Here is a 12878-nt window from a genome sequence, read left to right as displayed (position 1 = left end):
ACGGAATGTGAAGTTTTAGTGTGGGTCGCATCCCAGCCTCTTTTCAAATATTGTTTCATCTTAAATATTTTCATTTTTCATCAATATATACGAAATATTGAACCACTTTTCGTGAGTGTCTTTTAAAACTGATATATGGTCCGTCTGATGGTTTAAATAAGAAAAAAGTTATTAGATCTATAATAAATTTTGCTAGAAGGAGCTTTTGAGTCTTCAAAAATTCAGTTGTTTCAACTGTTTTCGGGAACTATCGCTTTAATGAGGACGAATAAAATGAAGGCTTTTAATGATTTTCCATATTTCAACAAAAAAATGTGAGCACGAATAATTTTTCTTAATTTCGGTTCATTTGGAAACAGCGATACATTCGACTGTTGTTTAGTTTCAGTCTCATTGGCATAGGTTCATCACTTAAGACAACATTCTTAACGGTTTTTGAAGTACCACTATTGAATTTTTCGACCACTTCCTTAAACAAACTGACGCACTAGTTTTTAAAGGACCCAAAGAAAACCTTAATTGTGTCACTTTGTGTACTTTTAAAACTATTCTCAGAAGAAGTTCGATGCATTGTTCCTGATTTTCATTTAAAAATTTAGCAATCGATTAAGACATTAAATTTACATATACCTTAACAAAAGATATCTGTATATATTTATGCACGTAATATATTTATATTTTCTAATTTTCAGGTACGATGATGAAACATCAACAATATCCTTACATTCACCAAAATTCGCTAAAAGCCCACCAAACATTTACTACAAAGGCTGGTGGACATTCCCCTATTTGTCATGCAATCTAGGCAAATGGATATTGTCCTACAGCATAGCTATACCACCACCACCAATTGGTCGTCATGGACTAAGAGGTTTTATAAGCATTGACATTGATGTGACAAGCCTGCGGGTCAATCAATGCGAATCACCTAAATATCGATTCAACTACCAGCAGATACAATCGCGACGTTTCCATTTAGTCGATACCCAAATGACTGAGTCCATAAGTGATATTCAAGCATTTCACGGATCCCATAAATGCCATCCCGATACAATGGAGGTAAGAGATACCGCAATACAGAGAATGTCAAGTTTTTTTTTTTTTTACTATTTTGGTCCTTAAAGCTTTATTGTATATGATGTCCCATTTTTATGATGAATTTTTATTTCATTTTCCGGAAACAGTGCCAATATCGCATTCCAGTGGAATCGCCGACAATAACAAATAAAATCATAGCCACCCCAAATGGTTGGACGCGTGGCTCTTACCAGTGTCTGTGCAGACGTGGCTTCTATTCGGTGCGGCACCCAGACGGCTTTAATGGCACTGTCATGGAAATCGCCTGGCAAGAGCAACGTGACAATATGAGCAATTATTATACGGATGTCTTCGTATGCTATAAATGTGCACCCGGATGTGGGGATTGCCACGGGCCCGAACCCTGTTTAGCCAGCTATAATTGGCCATTTAGGTAAGCTATAGACGATTTTATGTATGGGCATTTGAAGGTGGATAGGATTTATGCTTCAGTAATCCTCGCTTACGTATAATATAATAATTAAATGTGATGCATTTTGAATTCTATATTCACAGGATATCATTGTTGACCGTTTCGGTTGGTTGTGCTCTATCGACTATTGTCCTGGCCGGATATTTGTTCCATCATCGGAAAGTGAAGGTTTTCAAAGTTGCCAGTCCCATATTCCTGCTGATAACATTGATTGGATGTGCCATTATGTATATGGAGGTGAGTAGAGTTTTGTTTCAGTTCTATGTGTGTTTGACAAATAGTATACTAGAAAAGCCAATACCTAGTAGGCTAAAACCCCACGGCAAGTTTTAGTGTTCGATTTTAAGGTGAAACATGACAACATACATATAAGCTGGTAAACTAGGCACTGTGTTGCAGCTTTTACCATTGAACCTTGACGTCGTCGTCATTGTTGGTGAACAACAATTGCATACTTCCGTTCCAAGCTCTACGAAGTGGAACAGTTAAGTCCGAGGGAATTGGTGGAAAACGATGGCCTTATTGTTAAACTGTGCAAAATGTCAGGAAATAGGAATATGCACCTGTTATTTTAAAAAAAAATTGTCAGAGAAGAGTTTTTTTTCTGGTGAATTGAAGCTAAGCACTTTTGGTTTAACATTCGCAAGTTATTCCCACTAGTTGCAGCTACAAGGTTTTCCAATAAGAGGTTTCAATTTGATATTTAAAACACGAATATTTTTTAAAAGAAAAATCGATCCGTGTTTATTTTATTGTAGAGAAAAACATAAAATAACAGCCACAGTTTCAGTTGCAAGACTTCACGAATTCTCATGGTATGGTTGTGAATTGGTTGTGATTATATTTCAACACGGTAGCTCATCTAAAGTAATAAAACATATCTTGAAGCTGTACGGACACTGGACAGTGGGATCTGTGACTGAGGTTAGAGAATGGAAAACGGAACATCAGCCACGATATGGAATATTAGGTTGAATTCTTAACCCTAGCAGCAAACTAAAGAATGATCGGTCGTACTAAGCCTTTTTTGTACACTTTGAACAAATGGGACCCTGAATAAGTAGGGTTTAATTCTTTTGTGCCCCTGGCAGTGATCCCGAAGACAACCAGTGCTTTTTAGTGGCTACAAGGGACGAGTCGTTAGGGATTGCGTTTCCTGTCCCTTGCAGCAAACATAAAAATTCAAAGAATAATTGGTTGGCCTAAGCCTTGTTTGTGTTCCATTTAGAAGAGAGGAAAGAAAAATTGTATTTTGGAAGCCAAAAATGACTACACAGCTTTTGGACCGTCGGGATTTATTTCCTTTAACGTACTCGTGATTGATACCGAAACTATCTAGAGGCAAAATACCAATGTTTGTTGAAATTTCGAATCAGTATGTGAAATATCCTGTGGAAAGTCACTGTTATTTAAAAGCACGTGAATATCAAACCTTATAAATAAATATTTCCTCGACATTTGTATACGTGTAAGGAATGGTCGTGCCAACTTCATTGGTTCTTTTATGTTTTGTTGACTCAGATTCAGTTATCGAAAAAAAGTGTAACGCTTCGATACAATCCTTCCTTACTTCGGGAGATGAAAGCCTTCTAAAACTAAAAATGCTTTAATTTTTCGAACTGTAAGGACCATTTTCCAAATATTTTGGGTATGGTATAATTAATCACTTTTATTTCTCTGTTAATTGAATTTTTAAAAGGTTCAAGCTCAAACCGTGACACTAACGCATCCAAGTCGTTGTCTATGAAAGACTGAGTTTTCGTAAGCTACGGGATAAGAATTGCAATGTTTTCAGTAGATCGCGATTTTATGTTGAAGACGCACTGGTATTGATTAATTGTTTATTGAACCCTTACATTGTAAATAGTCTTTTCTTTTAGACGGATAAAGTGCCCATAAGAGTGAAGTGAGCTAGAAATTTTCTGTAGAGATTTACATCATTTCCAACGATACTTTCAGCGTCAGGTCTGTTCGCCCCAATTAAAAATTCCACAGCGACCAAATTAATATTATTAATATTTTATTCTTAGAATTTAAGCAAAATTATTGAACCTTTGGGCGTTAAGACTTTTTTTGATTATATGATAGCCCAAATCAAACGAAGAGTTTGATGTTATTGCCCTATGAAATAAATAATCAAGATACAAAAATTTCATATCGCCCAAAAATGGCCTTATCGCTCAAAAACTTTTTCAGAAGAAAACGCCACAAAGCCAAAACCAATATCATATTTCCCAAATTAATTTTAGAATATCATAGCACCCACACTTACTGACTTACTTGAGGTGGCGCTACAGTCCGGGGCGGACCTGGGCCTCAACCAACAAGCGTCTCCAGCCAGCTCGGTCCCTAGCTAGCTGTCTCCAGTTTAGCACGCCAAGTTGGTTGAGGTCCTCTCCCACCTGGGTGCGCCACCTGATTCGCGGTCTTCCTCTACTGCGCCGCCCCTCGGGATTGGATTCGAAGACCTTCCGGGCTGAAGCGTTGATGTCCATCCGCTCTACATGACCCAGCCATCTAAGCCGTTGGACTTTAATTCTGCTAACTAGGTCAGTGTCGCTGTACAGCCCGTACAGTTCGTCGTTATATCATCTCCTCCAAAAGAATTTTTCTCTCGAAGCATCCTAAGACGCTCTCATCTTTCTTTGACAGGGTCCAGGCCTCAGCGCCATAAATGAGAACAGGGATGATGAGTGTCTTATAGGTGGTGATTTTAGATGCTTAGGTAGACAAAGTCCTTGTTAACGTTCTTTCCAAGACGTCGTTGTTCAGTGTTCTTTTTTGATGACAACATATACTTGGTATTGCCCTCATTGACTACTAAACCCACCTTCTTTGCTTCCGTCGCAATGCTCAAAAACTCTCCACTGACATCACGCTTTGATCTTCCAATTATGTCAATATCATCTGCGTATCCGAGTAATTGGATGGACCTTTCGAAGATTGTGCCTCTTATGTCGACGGTTGAGTTTTGCACAATTCTTTCCAGAACAATATTGAAAAAGTCACATGACTGTGCATCGCCTTGTTGAAAACTTTCTTTGACATCAAATGCATTTGTGAGATCTTTTCCTACCTTGATAGAGCAGCGTGCATTTTCCATCGATAAAGAGATGATGGGTATTGATTTGAAGCGCCTGAGTTTTTTCCAATATCTGCCGTAGTGTGATATTGGTCGATAGTGGACTTTTCTGGTTTGAAGCCATTCTGATAACGACCTATCAGGTTGTTGACGAACGGCTTCAGACATTGACATAAAACGGCAGAGAGGATCTTATATGCAATGTTAAGGAGACTGATGCCTCTGTAGTTGGCGCTTATTCCTTTTGTGACATAACTCTATCTCCTCGATCGCGCGCTTCTCATGCTATCTTTTTATCCATCTATGAAGCCGGTGTTCCTTTTTCTTCTTCTGTTCCTAGAGCTCAGCTCTGGTCCTCCTGTGCAGCACCGTTTTGTATGCCTGTTGTTTCGCTGCGTGCGCTTGTCGGCATTCGTCGCCAAACCTGGGGTTTTGCTGTGATGGCCGTGTTAAACCTAGCACTTCAGAGGCGGCATCTCTGATTCTGCAAGGTTTATCCGTCAGTATCCGAGGCTTGTTGGTGCTTCGCAACTGAGGTATTTTTGTACGTGGCCAGGAAGTCAGCCCGGCACAACCCCCAATCTGAGTCGGATAAACCGCCCCTCACAGGCCTGGGGTCCGAATATGTCAAAGAAGCCCTATATGAAGTGTGCACTAAGTAGTTCAACCTTACTGGAACTGTAGACGCCACCGTTGATTCCATCTCGAGAATTCGTCCGCTGCCGCCTGGATAAGGAGAGGTGCCTTAGTGGAAACACCTCTCCCCAGCTCTCTCGTTTGCTGCCCCCAACAACTTTCCACTGGGGTTGGAACCCAATCTCCAGTTGAGGTACTAGGCACCCGATGTTTACCGTGGGGAGGTGAGAGTACGAGTTGATACACAGAGGTGGGCTTTGCACATGCACATGTCTATCATTTAAACACCCATAATACTAGTTGACATATCACCCAAAAGATGTCATGTGCTTGAACATTTGGGCATTCTGACAAAATGTTTGTTTGTTTGGGCACTACTACAGTTTGAGTTTTAAATTTAATCGTCCAAAAGCAAAAATTAAACGAAACAAATTTAAATTCGCCCAAAAACTCGGAACGTCAAGAAAGCTTAACAAAGCATCTCTTAACTTTCAGAAACGAAATAAGCCTAATTTTCAAATTGAAATAAAACAACATAGTTTGATTAAACCCAGTATTATGGCGTAAAAACGGTCAAATAAGCAACCCCTGATTAGGCCGACTATAGGATTAGAGGTAGAAACTTTGTATACACCAAACTTCAACTTTGCACTTACCCCAAATCCTGAAGTGAGCCCAAGAAGGTGGGTTGTAGGGGGAGGCATGACCCACACAGGCCTTACTGTTTACAAGCGTCTCAAAGCCAAACATTTCTAACCGCGTTTCTCTTTTTGGGCTTTATGTCATTTTATGATTTGGATTATATGCCTTTGGGTGATACGATATAAATACCGATATAAATTATAATCATCGTAATGCTCGAAATAAATGTCACAAAACCCACACCCCTATTACATAGAACCCAAATTCAAAAGTAAAAAAAGGCTGAGATGCGGCTCAGCAAAAAATGTTTGACCAAAATGACATCGAATAATGACTTGGCCGTTCTTTTATTTATAATTTTGTTGTAGATTTTTTTTAAGTTTTGAGCTCTTAGACCAATTTTGGACTTTATGACACTTTAGAATTTGAGCGTTTTTATTTGGGGCGAAAAGGTTTCAACAGATAAAGCTTAGCCATCTCTTTATCGATTTTAAGGCCGCGTATGACAGCATCTATAGGGAAAAGCTCTAAAGAGCAATTTCTAGTTTTGGCATCCCTGTCAAACTTATCCGTTTGTGCAGATTGACGATGGAGAATGCACGCTGCTCTATCAAGATCGGAAAAGATCTCATCGATGCATTTGATGTCAAAAAAGGTTTTGAGAAGGCGATGTACTGTCATGCGACTTCTTCAATATCGTTTTGGAAATAATTGTGCAAAACTCAACCGTCAACACTAGAGGGGCATTCTTCCAAAGGTCCATCCAATTACTCTGATTTGCAGATGATATTGACCTAATTGAAAGATCAAAGCGGCGTGATGTCAGTGGAGCGTTTTGAGCATTGCGACCGAAGCGAAGAAGATGGGTTTAGTGGTCAATGAGGACAAGACCAAGTATATGCTGTCATCAAAGGATATTGAACAACGACGTCTTGGACAAAACGTCACCATGGACGGCTATAAGTTTGAGGTATTTGAGGACTTTGTCTACCTAGCCACCGCTATAAACACAGACAACGAGCGTCACCAGCTCCGAAATCAAGCGAAGAATAACTCTTGCAAATCGCTACTTCTCTGGACTTAGAAGGCCATTGAGTAGTAAAGTCCTCTCTTGAACATCTAAAATCAGCATCTATAAGACACTCATCATCCCGGTTGTCATTTATGGCGATGAGGCCTGGACCCTGTCAAAGAAAGATGAGAGCGTCTTGGAATGCTTCGAGAGAATATGCATAGATGGAGAATGGAGGAGAAGATATAACGACAAACAGTACAGCGACACCGACCTATCTAACAGAATTAAAGTCCAACGGCTTGGGTGGCTATTGGCTAGGTCATGTAGAGGTAATAAGCATCAACGCTAGAGCCCGGAAGGACTTCGAATCCAATCCCGAGGGACGACGCAGTAGAGGAAGACCGCGACTCAGGTGGCGCACTCAGGTGGGTAAAGACCTCAACCAACTTGGCGTGCGAAACTGGAGACAGCTAGCTAGGGACCGAGCTGGCTGGAGACGAATGTTGGTTAAGGCCCACATGCACCCCAGACTGTAGCGCCACCCTGAGTAAGTATGTAAGTACGTCTGAGCTACGTATGACAAACTTTCCGGTTTTTTTTTAAATATTGTTAAGAAATGTAAACACGTTGTATATTTTACTTTTCCTTTTTTACCACAACCCAAAGCTTTCAGCTGTCAAATGAATACTACCAAAAGTTGCCACCACTTTACTAATACATTAATATTATTTTAAAGCACAAAGTGATTTAAACATAACTAAATTAAAGACTTCTGTGTAGATAAATTCAATCTTTTTCTATATATTTGAAATTACATATTAACAAAGGTTAAGTAAATCTCATTCCTCTAATCATTGTTCGAGGAGCCATATTTGTTTGATACCTAAATGAAATCAACAATGAATCCTATTTATGTTTTCTAACAAAATTTAAATATTCACACTTGAATATTTTATAACTTACACCAGTCCTTTTCTATACGTATTAATGATATGGGTTTGCCAAAAATCCTTTAAACAGATGTCAAAATAAGTCTACCCGTCGCCTTCACTGTCACCGTCTTCGTCGTGCGTCGTTGGAGTTGGTCCTAAACCTTCGTCATCATCGTACTTCAGTTGAAAAAAAAAACAAGAGAAAATGTAATCCTTGAAAACGAATTTCAAAACTCTTAACACTTTTTTCGAAGTCAAACATCAATCTTGTCATTATAAAATGTATTAACCCTTATCCTAAAGACTTTCTTTATTACATACACATCAAGTAAATAAATCTATGTAGATATGTGTGAGTATAAATATGAATAATATACACAATCTGTCTTCAAGGATAACCTCATTTTAATCGTTGGAGTTGGGTGGGGGTAGAAAAATAAGAAAAGAAACGAAAAGAAAAGAAAGATGTACACAAGAAAAAAAAACATTACATATTCAACAAATAACTTTTTAGTTATACGTTATTTTTTTTCTTTTGTTGCTTCTCCATACTCTCTCTCTCTGTCTTCAGTTTCTTTCTCAACTCAAGATTCAATCTCAAGGATACACTTGTTGAAAAGCATCTTAAACATCCCATATCCTTGTTTACTACTTGTGTGTATAGAACTTTGAGACGCATGTCACGTTTGGCTATACTCGAAAGCTACATCCAATCTTTACATCATAAAATAATTTATGTACGATGATGATGGCGAGATGGTAAGATGGTGAGATGATTGCTCATTCAACAAAAGTTACTTAATACTTGGAACTCGGAAATTTATAATAACTACCCTGATGAAGCCTGAAAGAGGTGCCGATTGTGATGGTGTTTCTTATACTAGATCGTTTCCTTCAACTTAAAGCTTTTTTATGTGTTTACTTCTGTCTATGATATGAGTTCACTTCCCTTAAAGAAGGATATGAAAAAAAACACACATTGTTGTTAATTGACTTCTTAGAATAATACAGATACAAAAAACGCCTACATCTATGACTCTCCTAATTATACCATTTCCTTTGTTTTTATATCCTTCCCTCTCCTTTCCCCAAACGTTGTCCTTTCGTAATAATTGGTTTCATACATTTTGTAGTAGAGAACATGTCCGCCCGAAGTCAGTGCTTTAGTGAATTAATCATACTTTACGTGTGGTTATACCCTTTGGTGTAAACTGTAAACCTTTGAGCTAAAAGCACCTCTTCACAAACCCTTCATAATATAAGTGCCCATAGTATATAGGGCTTTAGGTGTTTCCCATTATTATGGTTCTATTTCCCCCATGGGCTCTGTTTTATGTGTCTTTAAACCTCACCTTCAATTGACATTATGAACTATATGAACACAGGATACCTTCACCTATAGCAGTAACACAAAACACTCTCAGGATTCTTATATAGGACTCAAGGCATACCGTTCCGTTCGTATAGGGTTCGTTTCGTAGTATGGACAGGACATAGTTATTTTCAAGGAGGTTTGTTGTGTTTTCTGCAGAAGGGTATAGTGTTAGGAGTTATAAGAAATAGTTGTGTGGTGCTACTACTGTCTGTCATATTGTCACCCTTCTTTCAGCAACTTGTTTCAGCCCCGACCGGAACACTATGCCATTGAATTGGCTCATTTTTCACAATAATGATACGGTTACTTTTTTTGTACAACTTAAACGTAGTGTAAACGTGACAAATAGTCGGTTATTCTGTCTTGCTGTTGTTGTAGATGGCTCAAAGAGCTCAGAGGCAATATATTTGTCAAGTGGCTGGCGTTGCTGAGCTGCTACCTCCTATAGCCTGCTGCTGACTGCTGGCTGAATACTGGTGTAAATTTACGATTCCCCCAGTGCAAAAGACTTAACCTAATTTAATTATTATGTGAATATTAATAATTTGTTTACTTTTATCGGTGGTGACTCTTTGGGGATTGAATGAATGATAGGCAAAGGAATTGGAGACGACAGCACACGACGACGTTCTTTCTTGACATTTCTTTCACATTTGTGCAATTTATTTGCTTTTATATGTTTTGATATTCGGACTGAGTCAGAGTTATGGGAAGAATAAAAGCAAAGAATGAAATTAGTTGCATGGTTATTATTTATGAAAGTTTTTATAGTTTATATTTAGAGAAATGGAGTAGCACTCAAGTTCCCCCTTAATGTCACTTTTTTCTGACTTTCAAGATTGGAGCTAGTGGCACTTAAGTTTCTTATGTGAGACGCTTTAGTGTACATTTTTTAAATATTTTAGTAAGTATGAAACTTATTTCTAATTACAGGAAAGCCGTAAGACTTAAGAAAACGGCACATATTTGAAGAGAACATGACAAATGAATTGAAGCTTAAGTGAAACATGTTCAGACATTGAACAATAAGGCGACAAATAACTTTGGTTAAAAGCACAAAATCAGTCATAACTCATTTTTAATATTTTACTTACTTAGGTAGCGCTACAGTCCAGTGAGAACTAGCGCCTCACCCAACAAACTTCTTCATCTAGCTCGGTCCCTAGTTTCGCGCTCCAAGTTGGGTAAGGTCGCTTTCCACTTCTGCACGCCACCTGATCCCGGATTCGAAGACTTTCCGGGCCGGAGCATTGGTTTCCATGCGCTCTACGTGACCCAGCCATCTTAGTCGTTGGACTTTTACCCTTCTGACTATATCTACGTCGCTGTACAGCCCGTACAGCTCGTCGTTCCACCTTCTCCTCCACTCCGCTTCGATGCATACGGGACCGTAGACCACACGAAGAACTTTTCTCTCGATCCGACCCAAGGTGCTTTCATCCGCTTTTTTCATAGTCCATGCTTCTGCATCGTATAGCAGGACGGGGATGCTAAGGGTCTTATATAGCAACACTTTGGTCCCTCAAGAAAGGACTTTACTACTCAATTGCTTTCTTAGTCGAAAGAAAAAGCGTTAAGCAAGAGTTATTCTGCGTTTGATCTCAGCGCTGCAGCTGGTGTTGTTTTCTGCGTTTACAGCAGAGCCTATGTAGACAAAGTCCTTGACTACCTCAAATTGTGACGTTTTGACCAAGACTTCGGTGTTGTATGTCCTTTCTTGACGACAGCATGTACTTTGTTTTGCCCTCATTAACCGTTAAACCCATTTTTGCCGCCTCTGCCTCAATACACACAAAAGCCCCATTGACATAACGCTAAGTTCTCCTGATTTCAATGTCATCAGCATATGGTAGTAGTTGGACAGACTTTTAAAAGATAGTGCCTCTGTTGTTGACGTGAGAGCTCTGCACTATTCTTTCAAGCACGATGTTAAAAAAATCACATGACCTTTTTTGACATCGAAAGGTTTTGTTAAGTTGTTTCCAACCTGGCAGGGATGCCAAAACTTGACATGGCTCTATACAGCTCGTCCCTGTAGATGCTGTCATATGCGGCCTTGAAATTGATGAAAAGATGGTGGGCGTCAATTTGATGTTCTTGGGTTTTTTTTTCAGTATCTGCCGTTATGTGAATATTTGATTGACCACATTGATAAAGACCTACGCTATATCAAAAAATTGTTTGTAGAGGTGATTCTTCAAAATAATAGCTATTCTTTTTAATGTTGGTATTGTTTATTATATAAGGATTAAAAACAAAACAAAATAAATTAGTAATATAAACTTTATGAAGAAAAAAAAAATTAGGCAAAGTAGGAAATCAAAGGTCTAAAACTTGCACGTACAGTTATAAAAAACTTAATTATGTACATACATACCCGTATATGTAAGTTTTAGTAGCGATTATGATAACCTTTCGCTTTTACAACATCCTGAAGTTTTGTAGTAACTTCCGCCGAAATTTTGTTCCATTCTTCCAATATACCGGCTTTTAGCTGGTTTTTTATTACTTATTTTTGATTCTCGGGCATTTCTTCTTAAATAATCTCAAAGATGCTCAATGGAATTAAAGTCTGGGGATTGGGGAGGATGAGGCAAGGCACTTGCGATTTAACATTATAGAGAAGCCACTTTTTTAAAATCCTTGATGAATGTTTAGGATCGTTGTTTTGCACAAGTAAAAAGTCGTCTTTAAGGCCAATTTTTAAAGCGCTGGCTCCCAAATTTTCTTTAAAATTTTGTAAATATTTGTTTTATCCATTAATGTTCCTATAAAAACTAAATTTCCCACACTATTGGAACCATAGCTCCTCCCCAGACCATAACATTTCCGCCTCCATGTTTCTTCATTGATTGCAAATTCTTTACATCTAATGCGGTTTCCTCCACACAAATCTGCGACCGTCCGACCCAAAGACATTAAACTTTCTCTCGTCAAAATCATCTGAATCCAAAACTTATGCATTCGCATAGTTCAAGCGTTTTAAAACCTATGCTTTTGTTATATGTATAGGGTTTATTTTTGTACCGTGCGATCATTATATCCCTTTGAATGCAGAAAGTTCCGAAGAGTTGGAGGGTTAAGCGATATTCAACAGAATGTCAGAAGCTATTTTAGGAGCACTTAACTTGGGATCACACTTTACCATTCTTTCAATTTTTCGTGACGATATCTCAGCATAACTTTTTCCGTCGTTTCTTAGTTCAAAAATCAGTTTTCTTACTTCAAGAGGTACTTTATGAGAAGCCTCCATTTTCAAAATAAAATTCGCAAAATTAAAAAAAAAAAAAAACAATTGAAAAGATCAATACACTACGGCATACTGAGCCTAGATCTCTCAATATCATTTCAGTACACAATTTACATTTCAAAAAGAACCGTTATTTAAATTTTGTTAGAGAAAAGTGCAGTGTACGAACATTTGTTTGATGTACGAGCAGTCTTTTGACATTCCTGGAAAAAACTGGAACATTTTGTTGGAGTTTTGTTGTATTTCCTATTATACATTATAATTTAATCAAATAGGGAGTTCATAGTGTAAGGGAAACCCATTTATTTTCATTTGCTGAACGTGTAATTTTATGATGCAATGTATCAGGTTGTTGACGATGGGCTTTCGACGTTAGCATATTACGGCAGAGAAGATTTTGTAGGCGATGTAAAAAAGACTGATGCGCCAACTATAT

At 38.3% G+C, this 12878-nt stretch overlaps 1 protein-coding gene across 1 annotated transcript in view; it reads left to right on the top strand.

The window, feature by feature from the left end:
• LOC129952292 (probable G-protein coupled receptor CG31760) overlaps nucleotides 1-12878 on the top strand; it is a 165433-nt gene that overhangs the window by 96815 nt on the left and 55740 nt on the right. The window contains exons 5-7 of the mRNA XM_056064806.1: nucleotides 693-1059; nucleotides 1185-1471; nucleotides 1594-1747. Of these exons, the coding sequence (XP_055920781.1) occupies nucleotides 693-1059; nucleotides 1185-1471; nucleotides 1594-1747 (808 nt within the window). The remainder of the gene's footprint in view (nucleotides 1-692; nucleotides 1060-1184; nucleotides 1472-1593; nucleotides 1748-12878) is intronic.

Source organism: Eupeodes corollae, chromosome 3 (genome assembly GCF_945859685.1).
Source record: "Eupeodes corollae chromosome 3, idEupCoro1.1, whole genome shotgun sequence".
Lineage (NCBI taxonomy): Eukaryota > Metazoa > Arthropoda > Insecta > Diptera > Syrphidae > Eupeodes > Eupeodes corollae.
Note: the sequence above shows the minus strand (reverse complement) of the source record. Positions and strands in the feature narration are given on the sequence as shown.